Here is a 27,323-nt window from a genome sequence, read left to right as displayed (position 1 = left end):
GAGTCCAACACAATTGGAAGGCACCAGGTTGGAGAAGGCTGGTGTGATGTGTGTACACAGGCTAATGCAGCCTTCCCCAACATGGTGTCTTCCAGATGTCTTGTACTACAACTCCTGTCACCCCCAGCCAGCAGGCCCATGGGCTACAGGGATGCGGCATGGCAGGGGCTGTGCCAAGGGAAGCCAGCAGGCATGCCTAGACTCAGACAGGGTGTATCTAACTCTGACAGCTGGCAAGTTTACTTGAAGAGTTTGCCATACCAAACAGCCATTCCACCCTGTAGGAAGCCCGGTCCACTTCCTAGCTGCAAAATAAAATAGCGCAATGTGGGAGGCTTTGTGCAAATTGCACAGTTTATACTGGTAGCAGAGTTCAACTTTTCACACTGCTGTTTTTTTAGCTCAGAGGATACACTGCCCTGCTTAAAAGCCCCAAGGGAAGAAAACCACATTTTCAGAAGAGGATGCAAGCCCGTAATCTGCCTCTGGGCTTCTTTTCAGCACTGCCTCTGGCACAGCATCCACCCAGCGACACCCCTTCATGGAGACGGGCGGAGAAAGCCAGCCAGCCAGCGTCCAGCCGCAACTCATCTTCAGCCAGGAATACCCAGTTGGGAGGCAGCGGAGAATGACTTGGGCGGGGACACACGGCACAGCCTCGGAGACTGCCTGTGGGGCAGCCAGCCAAGCCCCTCTCCTTCCCGTTTCATCTGCAGCCAACACGTCTCCTCCCCAACATCGTGCCACACTGTCAGCGCCAGACGTGTCACAGCAGGCAGCAAGCCGTTCGGTCAAGGCCACCCAGGCCCCTCCTTGCACCCGGTGCCCTGCCCTCATCTGAGCCACCAGCCAGTTGGATCTTTGACAAACACACACACACACACACACGTACGTAGCACTCTCAGCTCCCTCTTTGGGAAGGCTTGACTGAGGGACGCACCTCGCAAGCCTGTTGCGTGGGCAAAGAGTGCACCACAATGCCCTTATGGCATTCTGCACTTCTGTGTGGAACGGTGAAGTAACCAGGCTTCACAGTGCTGCGTTTGTTTTCCAGGATCACGTAACCTGGGGTGGAAAGGAGAGCTCTCCCCCCGTCGCCGCTTCGATGCAACTCCCTTCACCATCCAAAGCATCCCCTAAATCAGCCTTTCCCAAACGGGCGCCCTCCAGATGTTTTGGACTACAACTCCCGTCATGCCCACTCAGCATGGGAATGATGGGAGTTGCAGTCCAACACATCTGGGGGGCACCAGATTGGTGAAGGCTGCTTAGAGCACTCAAAGGTGTTCACTTTCTCTGGAAAACCCTTACGCCAAGCCTGTCAGGTAGGACAGTTTTATCCACCCCATACTTCAGATGCAGGACTGAGGCTGAGAGAAGATGGCTTGATTAAGGCGGCTACCTGTTGAGTGCGGGACTGAGACAACATCTGAATATTTATTTTATTTATTTCAGTTCTATACCGCCCAATAGCCGAGGCTCTCTGGGACTTCCTAGTACACAAAGCCGGTGGGTTTTGCCACAAGATAAACTGTACACTGTAGTACAATGAGACCTAGGATTGCATAGTGGTTAGAGCAGCCTCACCCCAACAAGATGCCCTCCGCATGCTTTGCACTACAACCCCCAGCATTCCTGGCCGCTGGCCATGCTGGCTGGGGATGATGGGAGTTAAGCATCCAAGACCTCTAAAGGGCACCAGGTTGGGGAAAACAGAGTTACTCTTGGTTGAGGATGGAGAAGAATTAGATTCAAATCCATGCTGGGTAAGCTTTATTTATTCATTCATTCATTTCAATTCTATACTGCCTAATAGCTGAAGCTGTCTGGGTGGTTCACAAAAATTAAAACCAAAAAAGTACAGCTTGCATTAGTCTCCCTCTGTCTCTCATGTTTAGCCCAGCCTACCTCACAAGGTTGTTGTGAGGATAAAATAAAATAGCAGCCAGGTTGCTCAACAGTCCTTAGCAGCTAGAATGGCAAAGATGGGATGATGCCATAATAATGGTGATGCCCCAGCATCCGCCATGATGGGTGTTTCATGCCATTCTTTGCCTCTCTCCCCTCACCCTTCTCTCTCTCTCTTTCATCCCTTTGTACAGCAGTTGGGTCAGTATCATTTCCTGGACACGGGGTGGAGTGCGAGGTGCCGCTTGCCAGCATTCAGCGTTGTCAACTACATTTCCTGCCCCCTTTTGTTTGGGCCAGGGAGGGTCCTGGAGGCTGCTGGCCACTTCGGAGAGTGGCAGAGTTAAGAGATCACACAGCGGGAACGGGTGACAGTCAACAGGAGCAGAAGGTGCCTCCTCCGCAGCCCAGCGCCCTGGAGAGACCACCCAAACACACCTCTCACCTTCACAGATGACACTGGCTAATACCTTTGCAGAAAAACAGATGTTAAGCACTGAAGATGATACTACAAGGCAACAGTGGGCAGAAAGTCAATGTACTTGTAGATCTCTGGGCAGTAAATCCAGCAAGGGTCTCCAGCTCCCACTGGTATAACAACAGCAACGTTTATATCAAAATCAGAGCATGAGAACCCCTGATCTGTAGTCACTCAGATGCAGATTGGTATTTAAGGGGAAAAAAAGCCATGTGGGATCAGACCAAGGGTCCATCTAGTCCAGCACTCTGTTCACACAGCGGCCAACCAGCTGCCCATGGGAAACCCACAAGCAGGACAGGAGTGCAACAGCACCCTCCCACCCATCTTCCCCAGCAACTGATGCACATAGGCATCCGTCTTCCGATACTGGAGATAGCATAGAGCCATCAGGACTAGTAGCCACCAATAGCCTCATCCTCCATGAAGTTGTCTAACGCCCTTTTTAAAGCCACTCAACTTGGTGGCCATGCCAACATCTCGCGGTAGCAAATTCCATAGTTTAACTATGCGCTGTGTGAAGGTCCTTCCTTTTATCTGTCCTGTACTTCCTTTAATGTGTCTTATTTGTGTATGCAGGTTCTATTCACACATCTATTAATTTGTTACATTTCTATCCTACCTTTCCTCCAAACAGCCCAAGGCAGCGGCATACATGATCCTCCTCCTCTCCACTTTATCCTCACAACGAACCTGTGAGGTAGGGTAGGCTGAGCGTCAGTGATCGGCCCAAAGTCACCCAGTGAGCTTCATAGCCAAGTGGGGACTAGAACCCAGGTCCCCTAAGCCCCAGTCCAGCACTCTAACTACTATACCACACTGGCTCTTGATGGCTCATGGGTGTTCAGAAGGCCATTGGCTCAGCCCCCAGAACCACCATTTTCCATCTGGCCCCAGTTGGTGGATTTCATGGTTCCAGTAAACAGCGAAGAAGATCCCACAAATCTATCCATTCCAGGTACAGAGAATCATTGGATGTGGTGAACACTCTTACTGCCTTTGCCCCTTTGGGCCCAACAGGTTTTTGATGCACGAAAAGAACCTGCAAAGCCTGTTTAGCAGCAGCAACAGATGCCATGGGTACATGCACCTTCATGAGCTATCATATCCGCTGCTAACCCTCCAAAGCAGCCTTCCCTGCCAGATGTTTTGGACTTCAAGTCCCATCAGCCCCAGCCAGCAGGGCCAATGGTCAGGACATCTGGAGGGCACCAGGCTGGGGAAGGCTGCTCTGAAGAAAAACACAAATGCCCGTCCCCAGCCCAACTCACATCAGCCCCGCTTACCCTGTTCCTTTCACCTTCCTTTCCTGCAGGCAGACAGCACCTTCCATTGGTCATGAAGAGGTTGGGGGGCTCACACAAGGAATCCGGAGCAGGCAAGGAACCTTTCTCCTTACCCAGATGACACAGGGCAGCAGCTGTGTCAAGCAAACCAAGCACTGACCTAGGAATGTTCAAAAGTGCTTCACATGTGTTATCTTCCTGCAGTCTTTACAACACCCCTGCAAGGTAGGTCACTGCTATAATCCCCAGATTGCAGGGCGGGGCAGGCACAGAAGCTAAATGAGTGGAAGCAGCTTGCTTAAGGCTACTGAGAGTTCATCACAGGGGTCAGATTTCCACTGGGGGCTTCTTGCTTCGAAGCTCAGCCAGCACAATAAGCCACAGCCCAGGATCTTCCTCAACCGTCTAACCCGGAGAGCAGCCCTGCTCACATGGCACAGGGTGCAACGTGCGGAGGAAGTAGCCATCCATCGCGTGCCGCCACTATCCACCCAGTCATCCCCCAGGCACTGGCAAGGCTCCCCCCGGACCAAGGAGCCCAGAGGGCAGCCAAGCCACAAGGGAGAGATTCCACAGCGGCATTTCCTTTGGAGGCTGAAGCCCAGAGGCCACCAAGAGCAGCCGCCGAAGAGCGCCAGGCCAGAGCTAGAAATGAGAAGGCCCAGAAAAAAATGGGAAGATCTGGGGGGAAACAATCCCCCCCTTTTCCCCTGAGGACCATTTTTGTTTTTTCCAAAAAATTGGAAAAATGGAACAGTTTCGGATTACGAAATATTTTCTTTTAGAATTTAGGACAAAGTATTTCTATATTGTTACCCAGCCTTTATTCCCACAGAAATGATTTCTAAATACTATGTAGTAAGAACACTTTTATAGAAAGACTAGAGATGTAGAATGTCTGGAAATAATGAAGCCATGGGGGAAATATTTTTAATCCTCTCTGTAAGATACCCAGCATAGTTAGTTCTTTCATTCGTTATTAAAAATCATTGATCTAAAGTATATTTTACTGACAGACATTTCTGCTCAGTTTTCCAAATTGTGAGAAGAGTCACCACGGTGCATTCTTGACAGCTTGGGTTTTGTTCTGTAGAGTCCTGTGTTTTGATGCTGTAGCAGTCATTTAATGTAGTTGTAATCTAGTCAGACAATAATTATACATTTACTGAGTTTACTTTTTAAAGTTTTAAAATAAAATAATATCATGAGCAAACTATGTTATACATAAAATAACTATAGGAACAGAAAGGCTGCTTTATGGTCCTAAAGCAGCCCTCCCCAACCAGGGGCCCTCCAGATGTTTTGGACTACAGTGCCCAGCATACCTGACCATTGGCCATGCTGTCTGAGGCTGATGGGAGCTTAAGTCCAAACTATCCAGAGGGCACCAGGTTGGGGAAGGTTGTCTTAAAGCAACAAAGTGACTTTAGATGTGTAAAGAGCACTAAAAAAAAAAAGTACTGCTTATTTTTCCATTTTCCCAAAAATTTACGTTTTCCCCCAAAAAACAGAGAAAAAACTATTTTTTTCCATGGCCTCAAAATTTCCCGAAATTTTACATCTCTGACCAGAGCCCTGCAAGGAAGGTTGTCCGCACCACCTCTCTTCATGCCGTCGGCAAAGGCCAGAGACAGCTATGGGCTCAGAGCTTCTCCCTCTCATGGAACTGCCTCTGCCAACATGGCACCCTCCAGATGTGTTGGACTCCATCTTCCATCATTCCCAGCCAGGTCCATCTTCACATCACGCATCATTAATGGACAGAATTTTGCTGCTGCAAGAAATATTGAGGGCTGCTGGCTTTAAAGGGAGATTACAGAATTCGTTGAGGAGACATTTATAATTAGGCATAATGACTAAGTAGAACCTCCATGGTCAGAGACTATCTGTGAATTCCAGTTGCTGAGAAGGAACAGCAGGAGATGGTGGTTGCCTTCAGGCCCAACTGCTGGGCTCCCCAGAGGCATCTAGTCAGCCACTGGGGAAAACATCATGCTCGACAAGGTAGACTCTTGGTCTGATCAGGCAGGACCTTTCCTATGCAACTCTACTCGCCCTAGGCGAGTGAAATATCGTGTATGGGTACGCATTCTTGTTTTTGTATTGCTCTTGTGTTGTGAGCTGCTTTGGGCACATTTTGTGGAAAGGCGGCACACAAACTAAATGAAAAGAAAACATCCCCGGGGGGGAAATAAGTGAAATATCACAAGGCCAACAGTAGACTGTTTCCCCGTGGCTGGCATTTCTCAAAACACCCCACCCTCAATGCCACCATGAAACCCTGAGGGGTTGAAAATGCCTTGGATTCCAGGCAGGCCTAAAATGGTGGGTGTTCACACGGACTTTCACTTAGCCCCGAGACGGCGCTTGGGTCAGAGAAATGGAGCCCAGCCACCAGGCTTACGTGTGCTCAGATAGACAGGAACAAAAGGAAGATGCTTTACACTTGGGCCATCCAGCTCGGTAGTGTTTACGCTGGCTGGCAGAGACTCTCCATGCTGTCAGAGAGGGGCTGTTCCCAGCCCAACCGGGAGGCGCCAGGGATCAAACCTGGGACCTTTTGCCTGCAAAGCAGCAGGAGAAAGGAGGAAGACAGACAGATGGCCAACCAGCCTCAGCATCCAGCTTCTTTGCTCCATAGGGGAGCAGCTGCAGCTGGGGAGGGGGGGGGAGAAAGGTCATCATCCTGCCCAGCCCACATCAGCAACCAAGGGAGCGAGAAGCCCAGGGACAGCCTGGGCCTGCTAAAACAAGCAGGCCAGCCCCACTCTGCAGCCAGCAATGGAGGGGAGCCAGATGTACTAGAAGCCGCAGAGCCCTTCCAACGGCGGCACAGACTAGGACTGAATGTCCCAGGCTGCCCTGCACCCTGGGAAGAACGGGACGTGCCGCAGCCCTGCTCACGCTCGCCCGCCAGGCGGGCAGGAAATTAACAGTTACGAGTGAACACCCGGCCTGGGGAAACATACCGCGCGGACTCATAAACAGGGAAGCAGCTAGACGGGACAGGCAGCTGAAACCAAGACGGTCTTACAGGCCCATCTCCGCCGTTCCCCCGGCCCAGCCGAGGGGAACAAGGGGGGCCGCTTCTTCAAAAACAAATGCTCAAGCCGCAGCACATCATAGGCTGGTGTGATTTGATTTGATTTTTTTTTTTATCAGGGGGAACCCAGCTTCAAATTTCTGCTCCTTGGGCACAGCACAGTCGGTTTCCTTGTAATGTCTGCGTTTCTCAAATATTCATTTGGCACACTGACATCGTAACTTTCTTCTAAGGAGCTCCGGCTGGTGGATGCGGGGCTGGGCCCTTTTGTCCTCGCGACAGCCCTGTGAAGTAGGCCAAAGCTGGGAGATGGGCCGCTCGTTAAAGGTCACCCACAACAAGCACAGTGAGGATTCGGAACAACGCCTCCCTAGGGATTGGTCGAGGCAGCTTGCACAGGAGAACTCCCCCCTGGACCCCACACTTCCCACACCGAGGAGAGGGAGGGCATCGTTGGTATTTACTTGCCTCAGGCACTGTGGCCCACCTTCAGTCCAAGCTACAGAGTGGCCTTCCTCAACCTGGGCCCTCCAGAGGTGTTGGACTACCACTTGACCACAGGATGGAGTGATGGCCACCAGTTTGGATGGCTTTAAAAGGCGGCTAGACAAATTCCTGGAGGAAAAGGCTATCAATGGCTACTAGTCCTGATGGCTGTGTGCTACCTCCAGTACCAGAGGCAGTGAGCCTATGTGCACCAGTTGCTGGGGAACATGGGCGGGGGGGTGCTGTTGCGCTCATGCCCTGCTTGTGGGTCCCCGGTCGACAGCTGGTTGGCCACTGTGTAAACAGAGTGCTGGACTAGATGGACCCTTGGTCTGATCCAGCAGGGCTCTTATGTTCTTAACTCCAAGCATCCCCCAGCCAGCCACTAGCTGGGGGATGCTTGGGAGTTGTAGTCCAACAGTTCTGGAGGGCCCAAAGCTGGGGAAGGTGGCTACCAAGTATAGGTGGTTGAGGGTCTGCGAATTGCTGTAACTTGCCAGCAAGTGAGAGACAGAACTAGAGAACAGAATTGCTCCCCATTCTTGGAGGGGGGGTCCTTGGTACCGCACAGTCTACCGTGCAGGGGCAATACCCCACTGCTGCCAGTTGTCGCCCAACTACAGTTTCCTTTCTGTCACTCCGCAAAACTGAATGGAGAGGAAGTCTTTGAAGAGGGAACACAACCACGGCCCACTCCACACACAGCTGCAGAAAAAGAAGATGGAGGAAGGGCACTAGAGTTACTTTACTGCCCAAGGCAAAAACTGAGTGGGCCTGCACACACAGACGCGCTTGCTCTCTACTCTTTTCCCATAGCGGTGCGCTCCCCAACCCAGCAATCCAGGAAGAGGGGCAGCACTGCAAACCCTGGCGGCTTACAAAACAACTTGAAGTAGGTTAACACAGTAAAACACATTAAAATACAATAAAAGCATAACAATGACAGGATAAAAACAGGACCCAACCCACATACGCATGGACAGGCCAAACCTTTTGAATAAAGCGGTGCCGCCAGAATGACAGCAAAGAGGGAGCAAACCCACCTCCCTTGGGAGGAGTTCCACAACCTGGGAGCAGCCACCGAAAAGGCCCTGTCTCGCATCACCACTAGAGATGTCTCTGATGGCGGTGGTCTTGAAAGAAGGGCCTCCCCAGAAGATCTTAAGGACTGGGCAGGCTCATAAGGGAGAAGGCGCTCTTTCCGGTTGATTGGCCTTTCTGCGTCAGGCCGAAACAGATGTAATGCACAAGTGTGAGACAAAGGGCCCAGAACATAGCAGTGGAGCTGCTTGCCTTGCACATAAAAGACAACCCCGGGCTGAATCCCCGACATCTCCAGCTAAAGGAGCAAGCAACTGGGAGACCCTGCCCTGCCCAAGACCCCGGCGAGCTGCTGCCAATCAGAGCAGTGACACTGGACTAGATGGAGAAATAGCCTAGCCTAGTATAAAGGGCTCCCTTTATGGTTGTGGAGCAGATTCCCACAGTGGTGGAAAGGGTGGTGGAAATAGCAAAAGAATTGTTAAACATCCACTTTGTTGTTGCTCCACTTGGACTCAAGAGTTCCCCTCACCCCCACAGATGCTTTCGAGGGCTTGCTGCAGTTTTGTTAAAAAGAGCCAGAAGATGCAAACCCAGGTCTGTTTTGGCCCTTTGTCACAGTTCCATTTGGGAAAATCTCAAAATGAAAAACCACTGAGTTACCCCCACCACCACAAGCCCACCTTGATTCTGAAAGGGCTTAAATATCTATTGTAGCCTTCCCCAACCTGGAGCAGGAGCTCAGAGTCAGAGCCCCTGCTTGGCATGCAGAAAGTCCCAGGTTCGATCCCTGGCATCTCCAGGGAGGGCTGGAAAAACTCTGGCCTGAAACCCCAGAGAGCCATTGCTGCCAGTCAGTGGCAATATTACTGGGCTAGATGGACCAATGCTCTGAGTTGGTATAAGGCAGCTTCCTGGGTTCCTAACCTGGTGCCTGCCAGATGTGCTGGAATGAGCGGGGAGGGGAGTGCTGATCTGTTTTGCAGCAACCAAGGTCCACTTCCCTAAACCTGTGGTTTGCAATTTGTATGGGGGAGGGGGATACAAGCCCCTCCCCCATGGTGAACAAAAATGGGGAAAGGAGTCCAAAAGGTGGGGCGCTGCTCAGCCACGGAGCAGCACGTGTGTTCACCACCAACCCACTTTTTCCTCCAAAGACCAAAGCCCAGCTCATTCCAAAGAGGGGGCTAGTCACATCCCCACACAGGAATGGGCTCAAAAAGAATGGGGCACAGGGGCACCCTGAGCACCAATGCTGGCTGCCCCCCATGGCTAGGAAGGGGCTCCCCCGCCCTCTTTGGGAATGACCTGCTCCCAGAAACTGGTATACTGTCTTGGGATCGGGAGGTTCCACTGAGCATCCATAGCCAGTCATTTTCAACAGACCCATTGACTGAAACTCACTGAATCTGAGCGGGCGGCGACTGACCAGGTGAGGGATTTGGGGTTTTGGTTCGATGAAAATCATCAACCCAGCATGCGGCTGCCGGGAAAAAGGCAAATTCCATGTTCAGGATCATTAAGAAAGAACTTAAAAGTAAAACAGCCAATGTCATAACATCTGTATACAAATCTATGCTGCGACCACACTTGGAACAGTGTGTAAAGTTGTGGTCACTGTGCCAGAGAAGGATAACGGCTGAGCTGGAAAAAGTTTAGAAAAGGGCAACAGCCAAAGCGATCAAGGGGCTCCAGCAATTCTCCTAAGAGGAAAGGTTACAACAGCCTTCCCCAGGACAACTCCCAGCATCCTAGAGTTACAGAACATCTCGACACCAGCCTAAAATCCCACACTGAAAACGGGGCTTTCTGCTTCCATTTTAAATGCAGGAGCATGATGGACTCCCTTTACATGCATTTCCTCCCCCACCCGAGTCTTCCATATGTTTCATTATACAGCCGCTAGATGGCGCTGTGGTCTAGCTCCTCTTATTGCGGGTTTTCCTCTTTTCAGGAGGGAACTCAAGCACGGTAATTTGACAGCTCATCATCTCCGATCTTTTAAAAAATGGAATAAAGGTCATTTAGTGTGGGAGACACCCTGGAGGTTCACGACGTCATCTAAAGGACCCACAGACTTCCGTGAGTAACCAGTCTCAATAGCAGGACAAAAGCTCCGTGTGAAGAAGCCCATAGTCTGGCACACCTGGAGGATGGGGAAGGCTCGGTTACAACATTTGGGGCTCTTTAGCTCTGGGGGGGGGATCATGATGGCAAAATATGACCTCCTGGATTGGAGGCAGTAGGCTGCTCAGTACCAGTTGCTGGGGAACTCAAGCGAGAGAATGCAATTGCCCTCGCGTCCTGCTTATGGGCTTCCCGTTGGGGCATCTGGTTGGCCACTGTGGGAACAGAACACCACTGGACTAGATAGGCCTTGTGACTGATCCAGTGTGGCTCTTCTAAGGGTGCAATCCTATACATGTTTAGACAGAAAAACGTCCTACAAGTCCCAGCATCCCCCAGCCAGAAAAAAACATCCTGTAATTCCCAGCATTCCCCAGCCAGAAAAATGTCCTACAAGTCCCAGCATCCCCCAGCCAGAAAAAAACATCCTGTAATTCCCAGCATTCCCCAGCTGGCTGGATGAAGCTGGAACTTGTAGGACTTTTTTCTGGCTGGGGAATGCTGGGAATTACAGGATGCTTTTTCTGGCTGGGGGATGCTGGGACTTGTAGGACTCTTTTCTGGCTCGGGAATGCTGGGAATTACAGGATGTTTTCCTGGCTGGGGGATGCTGGGACTTGTAGGACTCTTTTCTGGCTGGGGAATGCTGGGAATTACAGGATGTTTTCCTTGCTGGGGGATGCTGGGACTAGTAGGATTTTTTCCTGGCTGGGGAATGCTGGGAATTACAGGATGTTTTTTTCTGGCTAGGGAATGCTGGGACTTGTAGGACTCTTTTCTGGCTGGGGAATGCTGGGAATTACAGGATGTTTTCCTGGCTGGGGGATGCTGGGAATTACAGGATGTTTTTCTGGCTGGGGGATGCTGGGACTTGTAGGACTTTTTCTGTCTAAACATGCATAGGATTTCATGTAAGTCCTTATGTTAACTGCATGGCCACCCTGATATCTTGCAGTAGCAAGATCCACATATTTGCATCTTCTTGCCACTTGCGAAACCACAGCCCCAAATCAAACAACACATCTGTCCATCCCAGAGGCTGGAACATCACTTCATCCAGAAGTGAAAGTATTGTGAGAGAAGGAGACAAATTTCTCTCTCCTCCTCAGGAATGCCAACATATTGCCACTATCTGCTGCACTGGCCACAAAGTGGACAGGAGGAGACACATCGCCCCAATTCCCTCTGCAGGGAGGTGCCCTAGAAGCACAACCCATCCTGCCAGACACAAATTTCCTCCTCGCTGGGTGAGGCTGATTCAGCCGCATCAAGGAGCTGGATTCTCAATTCAAGGTGAACAGTAGACAAGAGGTATTCAAACCAGCCAATGCGGTGACGGCTGGCACAGGTCCAACAGCGTCAGGCAAACCGGCGCACAGCATGCACAGGTGTGCTCGCTGGCCCTCCACTCCTCCCTCAAGTGGAAAAGGGAGCAGGTGAGCCCGGAGAGGGAGACACACAGGCAGCGAAGTCCTTCCTGGGGTGGGGACGACGACTCGGAATTCCTCTTCTCTCCCCCACCCCAAGACTCTGCACACAGAACGGCTTTGCTGCTTGCGTGTCCCCTCCTCAGGACTCACCTGTTCACCTGGCTCTGGGAGGGGTGGAGGCAGGGGGCCTGTGCACGCACACGAGCCATGCTCTGGTTTGCCTGCCACTGCTGGCTCAGGGCCATCACGCTTCTTTTCCACCTCCCCGCACCGCAACCCACGCAACTGCCTCCAGACCCAGCCCTCAGGAATGTACTGGCAGGAAAGAGGGAGAAGTTGGAGGGGGAAAAATCTTGCTGGGGGGGGATAAGAAAGGGGGCAATGGGAAGAGGAATGCAAGCACCGGACGGTAGAGGGATGGGGAGCCCAAGAAGGAAGACCCGATTGAAGGTCGGGGGCGGAAAGAGGGGAGAGGAGAGACGGAAATGAGAAGGAAAGGCAGACAGTTTCTCCTTATATGGGCTATTCCCCTCTTAGCCCAAGCTCTGCAAGTTTACAGTCAGATCAAAAGAGAAGGAAGCCTTCCATAATGCCCACCTCACAAAAAAAACACGCTACACTCCTGTCTATGCTTGGGTCTAAGAGTAAAGTCTAAGGGGGAAGATCCTAAACTTTCCCAGCAATGCCATCAGATGGGTGGCAAAAAAAACACAGATCAATGACGTTGTTGCTGGTGGGTATTAATAATAAGAAGAAATCCTTTCTATAACCCCATCAGAGCACAAGGCACTTTGCGGAGTGAAGCAAAGATTAAGGAGAAAGGGACCCTGCTCAAGAGGCTCACAACCTAAAAGTTTCATGCAAGGAGGGGGGAGGCAGAAGGAGGGGGCACCATTTCAGAGGACACTTCAGCTCAGCAGCCTTGCAAATAGGTCTACAGAAGGTGCACGCCAAAAACAAATTTTCAGTGGCCAGTCTGCCCACAATTTAATCATGTTATTTGTGGCCTAAAAAGACCGACTTTTGAGCTTCCCTACTCAAACCTCCTTACCCTTACTCAACACAGGTGAACAGGGTAGGGCTGGCACAAAAGTTAATTGTCTGGCCAAATACAGTCAAATAAAAGCCAAAAGAAAACGCTGTTCAGCAAATCACTCACATGCATAGAAACCTTCCTTAACGTTGTTAAAAATCAAAATACACCGTTATAGAGGGAGAATTTGCAGAGACATCCACTCCACTGAAAGTAGTGTTTTTCAAACTTTTGAGATTTAGGGGGTAAACATTTCCTACGTTAACTTGTCTTGTACAGAACAATTCAAGTTGTGTTCGGTCTTCTGGAACCCCTTGAATTTGTACAGAAACATTTTGGATTTGTACAGGAAATTTTTGCTATACAAATTAGGATAATTTGAGTAGGGTAATAAGTATTGGAAAATTTCCAGTTTACATCTGAAAATTTTCTGATACCCATGCTGGCCGGGAATTACAGGAACTGCAGTCCAACACATCTGGAGGACACCAGGTTGGGTAACATTGCCCTAGAGAGTTGTCTAATTTAGCATGTTTATTGTACTTTAATTTAGCAACAACAACAAAAAGCTAATAAAAAACTAATTCAGCAACAACAACAAAAAGCTAATAAAAAACTACCCCATGATAATTTTTTGTCCCAATCTATCACAAGTATCTGACCTGAAATTGTGGAGGGGGGAAATTAAACCATGCTTAATATGATTTAAATATTATATTATGTAAACATTTTTATTGGAATACTTGTAAAAAAATTAAAGGCAATAGTATATACTTCCCACACATTGTTTACATTTAGGAAAAAACAAAGGTACTGAAAATTGTTGACACACTAATAAATTTTAGCAGCCCGAAGGACGGTGCCCGACAGGCTGACAACCACGCATCTGTTTCAACAGAGTTCAACTCTCTTCTGCTGTGGCAGTTGGGGCACCTTCAGGTTTTGCTGTCACTACCTATTAGTTCCATTTCACCCTGAGACACAGATGTATTCCAAGGACATATTTATATTCTCTCACATACTTACTAAGGATAATCACCTGAAAAACATTAATTACAATTTTGAAACCTCGAACCTTACCTAATTTGTAATTGGTTCATTGTTAGGAATGAACTTATGAAATGGAAAATTTTCAGCAGAAAAATAAAACACTGGAAAAATAAAACTGTTCCACTTTGGAAAAGTTCCAGCCTACTTTGCTGATGGTGACTGGCTTGAGCGCACACACGCTCTCACCTGGAGTGACAGAGATATAGGTAATGACTGGGTTTGCACAACACGCTAACCCAGTGGTTGAATGTGGGTTGTTGTTGAACCGTGGGTTGTTTGTTGAACATGTTGTCTGAACCCAGAACATTACGCAGGGTGACTTGTTAACCATGCAGTGTGGCTTATTTTTCTTGAACAAGCTACCTTGCAAACCCATGGTTTGTTGTTGGGTTGTTCAGGGTGGCTAACAAGCCACACTGCATGGTTAAGCCACCCTGTGGAAAATGTCCTGGGTTCAGACAACATGCTAACCCACAGTTCAACAAACAACCCACGGTTCAACAACAACCCACGGTTCAACCACTAAGTGTGGGTTAGTATGTTGTGAGAAGAGCCCCAATATATGTTTCAAGCCCTTCGCCCACCATTACTGATCACATTGGGGAACACCAGCTAAGATACTGGGAGTTAACCAGCTCCTGAGCAGTTAAGGAGCTCCAAGAACAATTTGAAAGAACACTGCTTTCAAGCAGTAATGTGGGCTGGGAAATTGTTCTAAAAACAGACCATTTTTCCTTACTATATTTTTCCATGGGAATATTCTGACTTTTAGGAATACAATGATTTACTAATTACTTTTATTAATGTAATGAATGAACACAAAACAAGCTGGAATGGGCAACTGGAATAGATACAATATTGCTCAAATCTAAAAATCCACATTTTAGGCTGCAAGCCTAAACCCACTTACCTGGGAATAACCCGCACTGAACTCAGTGGTATGTACTTCTGAAAAGACATGCACAGGATGGCGCGCTTACTTGATACAATTTTCAAGGCAACGATCACTTGCAAGAACATATATTTATGCACACAGCTTGTCCGCAAGCTAAAATTAGTATGTTAAGAGCGTTCAGAGTCTTCATTTTTTCCCCTTTAAGTAGCATAAGGGAAGTGTATCCAATTGAGTTGTCATGTCTTTATATGCCAATAAAAATACTTTCCAAGTGAAGCTTTGAATTTGACTTAAACATTTAAACCATATTAAGTACACTTTATTAATCCCCCCTCCCCACGCAAATATTTTAGCTGAACTACTTTTAGCTATTGGAGGGGGTAGGGATTAAGGTATTTATACAGCATGTAAAATTAACATGGCACAATTTTCAGTTCTATTTACTAAATGTAAGTTAAATAAACATGCTAACTCAGATCTCTACATATTTCAGGCAGCAGGATTTTTTCCCGGAAAACCCACATCATTACTATGAGGGAGTGCCCATGTATAATGATTCTGTTTGGTTTCTATAATCTCTGGTTACCCATTTTTGTGGACAGCATGTTAGGGCACAATCCCATGCATGTTTAGACAGAGAAAAGGCCTACAACTCCCAGCATTCCCCAGCCAGCAGGCTGGGGAATGCTGGGAGTTGTAGGCCTTTTCTCTGTCTAAACATGCATGGGATTGTGCCCTACATCTATTAACCGATTTGTATCTTAGACAAATTCATGGCAGATAAGGGTATCAATGGTTACTAGTCCTGATGGCTATATGTAACCTCCAGGATTGGAGGCGGCATGCCTATGCATACCCGTTGCTGGGGAACACAAGCAGGAGTGTGCTGTCGAGCTCCTGTCCTGCTTGTGGGCTTCCTGCTGGGAAATCTCGTTGGCCATATTGGGAACAGAATGCCGGAGTAGATAGCCCTTTGGTCTGATCCAGCCTGGCTCTCATCTTTTATCGACTGTAAGATGCTTTGAGGGCCACCGTGTGGTGGAAAGCCAGCACATAAATGCCATAGCCATCTAGCAAGATTCCAGCTTCATCCTCCAAACACCCCCCTCTGCCTCAACACCAAGGCCGTTCCTCCCAGGAGGCACAGGCCATGGCAGATTCTTTCCAAGCCGGATCAGCCTGCTGCTTCTTGCCATCTCCAGCATAACCCCTATGCCCTTCAATAACATTTAACCCCACACTGCCAGCTAGGACATAGAACAGGCTGGTAGCCCTTGGCAGTCCAGCCATGAGGCTGTTCTCGCCCTCCCTTAAGTCCCGAGTTGGCTGCACATTTGCACCAAGAAGGCTTGTCTGGAACAACAGGGAGGTGTTGCCAAGAACTGTCTCTAGCCTCCTGTTCAACGATAATGCAGAGGGGATGAGATCGGAAGCAGGGCTGCTCCACCAGCTCTGCTGAAAGTCCGCTTGCTTTTGTCCTCTTCCCTCCTCAACCTTTTTTCTTTTTGTGCCATGTCTTACTAGATTCTAAGTCTGCAGGCAAGGACTGTCTTGTTTTTTATTGATTGTAAGCTGCTCCGGGAGACTTTTTGGCTGAAGAATGTGATAAAAATGCTTTAAATAAATAAACCAGAAAAGCGCCCAACTAAGTGGAAGCACACACATACACAAGTTATTCCCCAGTTCTCTTCCCTCTTGGCTAGAGATGTGAAGGCCTGGGAAAAAAATGGAAAAATTCTAGGGGGGGGAGGTTTCTGGGGGGGGGGTTTCTGAGGGCCATTTTCGTTTTTTCCCAAAAAATTGGAGAAATCGAACTGCTTTGGATTATGAAATATTTTCTTTTAGAATTTAAGACAAAGTATTTCTATATTGTTACCCAGCCTTTACTCCCTGCAAAATGATTTCTAAAAACTATGTAATAAGAACACTTTTGTAGGAAGACTAGAGATGTAAAATCGCTGGAAATAATGAAGCCATGGGGCAAAATATTTTTTAATCCTCTCTGTAAGATTCCCAGCATAGTTAGTTCTTTCATTCCTTATTAAAATTATTGATCTAAAGTATATTTTACTGATAGACATTTCTGCTCAGTTTCCCAACATGTGAGCAGGGTCACCATTGTGCATTCTTGCCATCAAATGTGCATTCTTGACAGCTTGGGTTTTGTTCAATAGCATCCTGTATTTCTGATGCTATAGCTGTCATTTAATGTAGTTCTAATCTATTCAGACAATAATTACACATTTACTAACCGAGTTCACTTTTTAAAGTTTTAAAATATAATGATAATTTTATGAGCAAACTATGTTATATATAAAATAACTCTAGGAACAGAAAGGCTGCTTTATGTTCTTACAGCAGCCCTCCCCAACCTGGTGCCCTCTGATGGACTACAGTGCCCAGCATTCCTGACCATTGGCCATGCTGCCTGAGGCTGATGGGAGCTGTAGTCCAAAACATCTGGAGGGTACTGGGTTGGGGAAAGCTGTCTTAAATAAGAGTGAGTTTATATCTGCAAAGATCACCAAAAAAAATAAGTATTGCTTATTTTTCAATTTTTCCAAAATCTTCCATTCTTCCAGGAAAAAAAAACTATTTTTTTTCCCCACAGCCTCAAAATTTCCAGAAATTTTACATCTCTACTCTTGGCCTACCAAGCCAAATGGAACTACAGTGTCTAGCATTCTTGCTTGACTGGAGTGCAACTGTGGTGGAAAGGCCGGGGGGGGGGGGGCGTGGAGGAGAGAAAGAGTGGAAACAAGGTACAAACTGTAAAACTTCAGCTTTCCTATCAGCATCATCCGAGACCAACCACATGGAGCGGCCCTCCACACCAGCGCGACCTTCGCTGAAAGATCCAGAACTTCCCCGGTGCAAAGGTGAACAAGCGCAAAACGTGTCAAACAGCCACGCTGAGCATGTGCAATGGCAGCAGTTAGTGTCTCAGCTGCAGCGCTTGTTGAAAAGCATACAACAGCCCTGCAAGATAGGGCCATGGTAAGATTTATAATATCTCAGATGGCTTGCCTGAGGCCTCCTAGTGCAGCCTTTCCCAACAGATGCACTGGGGTGCAGTTCCCAGCACTCCCAGCCGGCATGGCCAATTGGGGATGATGGAAGTTGCAGTCCAACACAGCGGGAGGCCCAGCAAGCTGGGGAAGGTATGGCCATGCCCTGAGCCAATGCAGCCATCCTCTGCAGCTCGTGGAAAGTGTGCTATCGCCTCCGATGACTCAGCACCGCACAAATAAACGCTCCCCGTCTGCCATCTCACGCGGCAGCGCAAAGGAAGCAACTGACAGCAGGGCAAAGCAAACACGCTGGCAGAAGGCCGAGGGCCGTTCTTAGGAAACAGGGGTTCTGCGAGTGTTTGTCCTTGAAGTAGGCAAATGATGATGCACAAGGGCAGAGACGGAGGTTGCAACTGGGGCTACCGGATGTCCCCCGCTGCACACGTTTGCAGGCAGGGAGGGTTGGGGGACTTTTCTCCAGCGGAGCACCAGCCAATGCCTCCTCCGGCAAAGATGGCAAACAATACTGCCAGGAAGGTCCCCGCAGCAGGGGCAAGCTGACAGGACTCTGCCCAACTCCTTCTCTCCACCCCACCCCACCCCAGCCCAGCAGCTAGTGTTACACAGCCAAGCACTGAGAATCTAGGAGCTGTCCTGCTGGGTTAAGCCCCAAGGAACATACAGTCCAGCATCCCATTCCCACAGCGGTCAACCAATGAGCCCACTGGCAGGGCATGATGGCAAAGGCTCTCTCCCATCGTTTCTCCCCAAACCGACTTCGAACTTCGAGGCTCCATTTAGCTAGCACGGCTCACAGCCCCCGAGTTTTCTCTCCCTCATAGGAACATAGAAAGCTGCCTTAGACCAAGTCAGACCCTTGGTCCACCTAGCTCAGTGCTGTCACCACGGATGGGCAACAAGGGGTCAGGCAGGATTCTTTCCTAGCCCTAGCTGGAGATTGAATCTGGGACTTTCCGCATGCAAAGCAGGGGCTCAACCACTGAGCTACGGTCCCTGTTCCCCCATGAATTGGTCTAAACCCTTTGAAAGCCTCTAAATCCTTTCTGAGATCCAGCGTAGTGGTTAGGGTGTTGGACTGTGGAGATCCGGGTTCAAGTCCCCACTCAGCCATGAAGCTCACTGGATGACTTTGGGCCAATCACCGACTCTCAGCCCAACCTACCCCACTGGGTGGTTGCAAGGATAAAACAGAGGTGCGGAAGATCACGCACGCTGCCTTGGCTCCTTGGAGGAAAAGGAGGGATATCGATGCAACAAATAAATAAAATCAGTAAGTAATACATCTAAGCCCAAATCTCATGGCAGCAAACTCCAAAATTAACTCTGTGTGGACTGAAAAAAGGGCTTCCGCTCGTCTGTTCTGAATTTCCTGCTAATCAATTTAACAGGATGGACCCCCAATGGGTTCTAGTATTATGAGACAGGAAGGCAAAGACAGGGAAAGACTGAAGGCAAAAGGAGAAGGGGACGACAGAGGATGAGATGGCTAGATAGCATCACCGATGCAATGAACCGGGAGAGAGCGCAGGACAGGAAGGCCTGGCGTGCTCTGGTCCATGGGGTCATGAAGAGTCGGACACGACTGAACGACGGAACAACAACAAAGGAAAACTAATCCCTCTCCACCTTCTCCAAACCATGCATAATTTTATACATCTCTATCATCTCTATCATGTTTTGTTTATTTCTTATTACATTTATATACTGCCGAATAGCTGAAGCTCTCTGGGCAGTTCACAAAACATGGGAAAATACGGAAAATATGGGCCGTGTACAAAATATTGAAAATATGAGCCGTGATCAGCAGAGTTCGCCACCTGAAGCATGCAGCTTCCGCAGGACTGCATACATAAGAACAGGACTTTAAAAAGCATGCCGCCCGTAGCAGACTAGAGGTGGGGCATGCAATGTGTAGCACAGACTCCATATCAGGCCTGCCAACTCCTTTCTGCCCAACCCCCTCAGAAAAACCATCGCTTTCCCCACCAAATGACTGACCCTTGAACTGATGCATGAGGAAGCCCTTAAAGATGGAGATGCAGCGGGCAGAACACACACCGTGTAGCCCAGGGACCAGCAACTACCAAGTTATTTCTTTGAACAATGCTTGCTTTACACCAGGGATGGGGAACCTCAGGCCTGCCAGCCAAATCTGGCCCTCCTGAGATTTTTCCCCTTTCCCCCGACCACCCATTATTGGATGGTTTCCCAATTTTGAACGTTTTTCAAAAACGGGAAAGGTTGAAATGCCTTTAAAAGGCTGAAATGCCTCTCCTAAGGCTCAGTAACTGGCAGTAAAATAAGCTGGTATTTTTCCTACTTTGGCCTCGCCCCCTTCTGCCTTCCACCCCACCCACCACTGGAATGCGGCCCCCAAGAGCGTCTCAGAAACTGAATTCTGCCTTCAGGCTGAAGGGGGTTCCCCACCCGAGCTTTATACAGATGTGCTGCTTCACGCTTGTGGCTTCGCACCACGCAGGACTACCAATGGGGGACGGGGTGTTTATTTGCACCTTGCCAAGTAGTTGGAGGAGACAGCATATTGTCTCCACAAGGGCCATCTGAATTAGCAAAATAGAGCATGATCCCAGCAGTGTTCTCTGCTTGAGGCAAGCTAATCCATTTCTGGGAGGGATTCGGGCGGGGGGGGGACCTGGCATTAGACATGCATGGCCACGATTTTAAAGGGCCTCTGGGCCAAGCTGTTTTGGCTCCTGCACTGAAGGATAAACCAAGCTAGTGAACTCTGCTTCACACTTCTCACAGATCAGGCCTTTTTTTGCCTGTGAAGTCGGCACCGTGCCACCAACCATCTGTAGTAGTGAAAGGACAAGCACAGTTTCTCCTGCACAAATAAACAGAAGACCTGGTGATAACAGAAATTCTTTGCCGATTGTAGTTTGTTAGCCACCTGCCTCCGGCGCCAGGAAATCAGGGCAAAACAGTCCCACACGCTGGAAGCAAGTGGTGGGGCAAAGTGTCCTTCACGGTAGGGAAAAGATAAACAAGCCCATTTTGCATTTATAATAGCTCATTTCAAATATTCAAAGTTCTTCATGCACCATTATCATATACAAAGGCCATGCAACGTGGGGTAGTCTTATCCCAAAATTGCAGGTCAGACAACAGAGCTGAGGCTGTGAGAACTGGAGCTTACCTCTGCTATGGCTGAGCCAAAATTTGAACTCAGAACCTGTCAAGTTCAGGGGCTGGGAGTGGGGCAAGGTGAAGGCAGTCCACTGCAAGGGACATCCACATGGACCAGTTCCCATCAGCCTTGCACAGACCTCGCCTGGTTACCTCCGGCAAGCAGCAGTTCTCCTTCAGGCGAGCAGGGAGGGAAGCTTTACAAAAGATAGCTCAACTTTTCTTTTAGGCAGCAAAGGGCAGACGCAGCACAGACAGTGATGGCACGGCCAATCAACCTTTGGGACTTGTGTGTAAAATCAGTTCTCATGAGCCAACATGGTAGCCACTTCACGTTGCCATGCCTCGCAAATAACCACTGGTGGGAAAGTAGCCACCAATACCCTCCAACCACACAATTAAGCCCAGCATTACCCTCCCTCCTCTGTGAAAAGCTAACTTCACAAGAGTTAGTATGAGGATAAAATGGGAGGAGGGGGAGAGAGGGAAACCTTCCTTTAGAGGAAGGACGAGTTAGGAATGTAGTTTAATACATGAAATTTAGCTTTTATATACTAAGGGGCGGGGGACTTTTGGCCTGCAGAGGCTTTGGATCCAGTAGACAGCATGCATGCTCCCCTCCCATGCCAAATTAGCCTTTGCAGAAGAGAGTGATGACAGAGATGTACAAAATATGCAGTTTGGAGAAAGTGGAGAGGCAACCACCTTCTTTCTAGGTCTACTCTGCCACATTGGAGGGGGGCTAACTCAACTCTTGTGCTGCTATCTCCATCCTTGAAATCGGGGGGCGGTGGGGAACAGCAATTAGCCTTAGAAAACAGATCCCATTTCTGTGAGCATGACCTTTTTCTACGGCAAATAGCCTCAGAGAGGGCAGCCGGGAGAAGCAAGAGAAAGAGAGGGAGAGAATAATGGGAAGGGGAAGCAAGGTTGCCTTGGGCCTGCCTACCGCTGGGATGCAGCCCCGGGGGGTTATGCATCAGGGAATGCATCCTTTGGGCTGAAATGGGTTCCCCAGCCCTGGCTGAGGTGGAAGAGTGCCTGCTTTGCATGCAGAAGGTTCCCGGAGTCTCCAGTTTCAAGGATTTCACTGAGAAGCACAGGTGAAGGTCTGATCCTGAGACCCTAGCGAACGGCTGCCAGCCAGAGCAGATGTAACGGCTCCATGGTCTAATTCAGAGCCAGGCCAGCTCTGCATATCAGGAGGGGGGACAACTTGCATGGAGCTCACAGCTGAGTGGTAGAACCTAGGCTTTGCCGGCTGACAGTCTCCAAATGGTGGACTACAACTCCCATCGTCCCTGACCAACTAGCAGAAGCTTCTCTCTCCAGAACAACAATGAGCACCAACGGGGTGGCCGGCCGTGGAAAGCTCCCTCTTCAGGTCTGAATGATGCCTTTCTCCTCGCAGGCAGAGCTGGGCCAGAGCGGACACACTCTGGCACCCTTCACCGCACAGCAACAGAAGAAAAAAAGGGATAACCCGGGAAGCCACACAAAGAGCCCTTGTGCGAGCCCATCAGTTCCAACGGCTCCAGGGCCAAGGAGCAGGTGAGTCAAAAACAGCCGCTCATCTCAAAGCCCAACGAACGCACGGGCAGTTGGCCGGCTTGGCAAGCGCTGCGGGACAAAACTGAGGGCGAAACAGCTCCAAAGGAATCTCAAGGCACAGAACAGGAGAGCGTTTATAGGGGAAGACTCCTCCCGTTGGCACAGGGGCCTGCAACCTTTCAAGCTACACAAGCCTATTATTATTTCCAATTATTTATCCAAGGAGTTCCATACACCCGCCTTCCCCAACCTGGTGCCCTCCAGATGTGGTGGACTGCAACTTTACTGATTTGTTCCATTTATAACCCGCCTCTCCTACAAGGAACCCAAGACAGCATGCAAGATCCTCCTCGCCTCCATTTCCTCCTCACAACAACCCTGTGAGGTAGGCGCCATCCTTGGCCACGCTGGCTGTGGATCATGGAAGTTACAGTTGAACATATCTGGAAGGTGCCAGTTGAAGAAGACTGTATTTACCCAGCTATATTTGCTGCTCATTCCTCACTATGAATGGGGCACAACTGATAGTAAATGTTACGTTTTAATCATACTCCTTAGGGCCAAACTAGCTAAAATGCTGGAGATCCAATTTACTCCCCACCCACCACAGTTGTTTTTTTAAAGCCAGTGTGGTGTGGTGGTTGGAGTGCTGTACTGGAGCCCGGAAGATCCAGGTTCTAGTCCACACTGGGTGACTTTGGGCCAGTCACTGATTCTCAGCCTAACCTACCTTACAGGGTTGTGGTAGAAATAAAAAGGGAGAAGGCACATAGACATCACCCTGAGCTCCTTGGAAGAAGGGTACGATAAATATACATTTATTCATTGTTATTTACAATATCTGTATACCGCTCCATATCTAAAACAGATTTTTGAGCGGTGAACACAAAAGATAAAACAGTAAAAGAATAAAAAGATTAAAACACCACCTTAAAATCATGCCTTTTAAAAAAACAATGCCAACAGAAACCATGACTGGTCAATTACGGAATGCCTCCTGGAACAGTGGTGTTTTCAGGAGGCGCGGGAAACAACACACTGTTGGTGCCTGCCTGACCTCCAGGGCCAAGGAGTTTCAAAGAAAGGGACCACCACACTGAAGGATCTTCTCCTGGTGGACTTCAGTCAGGCCACAGGTCATGTGGAGCCACCAGGAGCAATGCATAAACGTTCATGCATACATTTTGTGACTGTACAGAATACAGCAATTCCACCATGCAGCAGGACTGCCATGGCACCAAGGCTCCAAATGCACGAAGGAGACTCTGAATTTGCCCAAACATCCTCCCCCTCTGGAACAGAGGAGCAAGGAGACGCTGATGTTACAGCAGCAAAATCCTGCACCCAGACAGCAGCTAAGGGAATTACTGTGCACATCCCACTCCCACACGAAGGGGGGACCCGACCCCAACTCCTGTTTAGAACAGGGCAACAGCAAGGATGTAAGGTAGCCTTCTCCAACCTGGTGCCCTCCAGATGTCTTGGACTGCAACTCCCGTGCTGGCTGGGGATGGCTGATGTCCGGGCTCTGCTTGTTCCCATCCAACTGGCCAGCCATGACCAATTTGGCTCCTACTCAAAAAGAGAGAGCCAGCGGAGGCTGGTGGCTCCGATGTCAGTGGGACAATGAATCCACTCCGGGTTTCAGTCAGAACTCTAACAGAGCTATCCAAAGGGCTTCTGGACTGCTCCTTTAGAGTTCTGACTGAAACCTGGAGCGGATTCACTGACCCACTGACATCGGAGCCACCAGCCTCCGCTGGCTCTCTCTTTTCGAGTAGGAGCCAAATTGGTCATGGCTGGCCAGTTGGATGGGAACACAGGAAGCTGCCGTATACGGAGTCAGAACTATGGGTGCTGCTCCACCATGCCCCTTGCAGCAGCTCCAACCTGCTAAGAGGCAAGGGGAGCCTTCTCTGCAGGGAAGCGTGATGATGCTGAACTCAGCACGGCGGAAGTCTGCAAACGACCTGCTTCCCAACAGTGTGAGAAGCGCCACAAGGAGTGTGGTTCACTCCTGGCTGCCTGTTAGTTCCCAGGCCCATTCAAGGCACTGGTTTTGGCCTTCAAAGCCCAAAATAGTTTGGGACCACGTTATCTGAAAGACCACCTACACGTGTACGGGCCTGATATCAGCGTCAGAAGCCCTATTCTCTGTCCCGCCAGCAAGAGCCATTAAGCTGGCGGCCCCACACCTTTGGAACTCCCTCCCCAGGGTGAGAAGGAAGGCTTCATCACTGCTGGCTTTTTAAAAAGCTGAAAACTAATTTATTCCAGTCTGTGTTTGGTGTTTAAAAATCATTAGCTGCTGCCGATGTGTGTGTGTCTGATCATACTTGTACGTTCATGTTTTCGTAATGTTTCAAGTCGCCTTGTGAGGGCAGTGCACCTGAAAGGGGGGTTGAAAATGTCTTAAATAAAGGAATGTTTCCGAGGAGTAACCATGCAGCATTACTATTTTCACCCTAGGAGTGATCTGAAGGATAAGCAAGCAAGACAGAGCTGTAGCAAGAACGTAAGAGACCCCCACTGGGCCATAACAAACATCCATGGAACCCATGATCCTGTCTCCCACAGTGGGCAAAGAAATGCTTCTTGGAAGCCCACCACCCTACCCACTGTTGCCCCTTTGCAACTTGTATTCAGAGGCCAACTTCTCTTGGCCATGGAGGTTCCAAACAGTTACTATGGCTATGCACCGTTGAAAGGCCCCTCCATGGACTTCGCTGAGTCCTGTTTTGGAATTCCACAAGTATGTGCTCAGAAATGTCGTGGCGATGGAGCATTGCAAGTCAGTGCAAAACAGCAGAAACCTGGATGTGTTTTAACCAAGCAATCCTATGCACGTCTATGCGAAAGCAAGCCCCAATGAGTTCAATAGGATTTACTCCCAGGTAAGAGGGTACAGACCACAGCCTAAGTCATCTTTCCCCAACCTGGTATCCTCCAGATGTATTGGACTGCAACTCCCATCATTCCCAGCCAGCATGGGCAGTCCAACACATCTGGAGGGCACCAGGTTGGGAAAGGCTGGTCTAACTGCAGGCGTACGTGTTTAATTTATCAAATCAACATTAATGAAATAAAACTGGAATCTTGAAAAAACTAAAACACGAAGGCCAAGTGCTCGTCACTCATTCCCCCCGCCACAGCTTTGCTCTAGAAATCAATTTCTTAATGAGTAATGGGTTAGAAATATTGCCAAATGGGTTGTCCTCGTATCTGTCACCAAGAGCGCTAGAAACCTGCTTTTTAAAAACAGAAAAAGTGAAAAGTGAAAAATGGAACTTTCAGGAAAAGGCTCGGAATATCTGCTCCTGCAGGCATCCCCTAGACCAGCTTCTCCAAAGTTACCACCATCACAAGCTAATCACTAATGCGTATCACGGCCCTGCCCACAATCACCCATGCTTTCAGGGGTTGTGGTTCAGTGGTACAGCCCCTGTTCTGCATGAAGAAGGTCCCAGATTCAATCCCCAGTTAAAGAACCTTGCCAGGAGCGCTGGGAAGACCTCTCGCAGCCTGAGACTCTGCAGAACCACTACTGATCAAAGCAGCCCATAGTGAGCTAGACAGACTGACCCAATGAAAGGCGATTCCAAATGTCTGTCCCAGGGCAGACAATACAGGCCCCTTGCTGAAACCAAGTCCTGGCCCTGATCAGGGTCTGGATGGGAGACCTCCTGGAACCCCATGGTGGAAAAACGGTGGGATACAATTGCATTATTTCAATAAATACAAAGGAACTCTATCCACCTTGCAGCCAAGAATCCCAGCTTCAGGAGAGCAGCTCGGACTCTCCCTGCGACTGTGCCAAAGGCAGTCGTCTGATCTCGATCTCGGAAGCTAAGCAGGGTCAGCCCTGGTTAGTACTTGGATGGGGCACTGCCTGGGAATCAGGCTTCCTGCACTGAGCAGGGGGTTGGACGTAATGGTCTTGCAGGCCCCTTCCCTGTGGGTCTATGATTCTTATGAACGTCTCGTTTTGCTCACAGCGCCTAAACCACAAACAGTCAGCCAGGATGGATCGCCAAAAGTTCCAACGTCCTCTGCGGCAATCCGCACATGCATTCCACAGGGCAGCATCTTGGGAGAAACTCACCAGTTTCCGGAGCGTCCCCTCATCCATGCTCAAAAGCGCCTCCGCGGACATGCTGCCGGCTTTCCCTGGGTCTCAGCTAGGCTTCCCTTCAGCCCCTCAAAAGTTCAGGCGTCTGTGCCGCCGCCGAAGTGTGCAGCTGCCGAGAGGGGGGCTAGCTGAGCGCTGAGGCAGGCTCGCAAGAGGAATTCTAGAAGAGAACAAATCACAGCCGTGTCAGGGCAGGAGCGGGCGGGGGGAAGGGAGAGTAATAACCGGAGGTCTTCTCCCGGGGCTCATTAGACGGGTGTTGAAAGGCAAATGGGATCCCAGCAGCTGTTTCGCAGGCTGCTAATCCCAGCACTGGTAGCGGGCACCACCCAGAACGCGCCAACCGCAGCCGGGGCCAAGTTCATTGCAATGCCACTCGCCATCCTACCCGCTGACTTCCAGGAAACTCTGATCCAATACTCGGAAGCATCCCAAAACAGGCAACCCCGGGCCGAGGGATCCCCCTCTCTGCTTCTGAGAGGCAGGCGAGGCGCTTCGAGAACACAGCCCCGGCTCCTCCGGGCATGAGGGAGAAGGCTTCCCGGCCAGCTCAGGCACAGACCGATTCCTGCACGCCAGGAAAGCACCCAGCCAGCACGCCGCCCACTCACCCACCCACCCGACAGTTATGCTGCAGCCCTGAAAGCACTGACTCAGGAGCCAGCCTCACGGAAGTCTGCGGAATTT

At 49.6% G+C, this 27,323-nt stretch overlaps 1 protein-coding gene across 4 annotated transcripts in view; it reads right to left on the bottom strand.

Moving 5' to 3' along the window:
• The window catches only part of SMTN (smoothelin), an 86,158-nt gene extending 59,404 nt beyond the window's left edge, over positions 1-26,754 (bottom strand). For all 4 annotated transcript variants that reach the window (XM_084819534.1, XM_084819535.1, XM_084819536.1 and 1 more), the window contains exon 1: positions 26,610-26,754. In XM_084819534.1, coding sequence (XP_084675660.1) covers positions 26,610-26,660 — 51 coding nt within the window. In that variant the 5' untranslated portion in view covers positions 26,661-26,754. The remainder of the gene's footprint in view (positions 1-26,609) is intronic.
• Between the last annotated feature and the right edge of the window lie 569 nt (positions 26,755-27,323).

The sequence above is a fragment of the Heloderma suspectum genome, chromosome 13 (genome assembly GCF_057233095.1).
Source record: "Heloderma suspectum isolate Gila_16-S chromosome 13, 16-S_ref, whole genome shotgun sequence".
NCBI lineage: Eukaryota > Metazoa > Chordata > Lepidosauria > Squamata > Helodermatidae > Heloderma > Heloderma suspectum.
The sequence above is the reverse complement of the archived record's forward strand: the minus strand, read 5'-3'. Positions and strand labels throughout refer to the sequence as shown.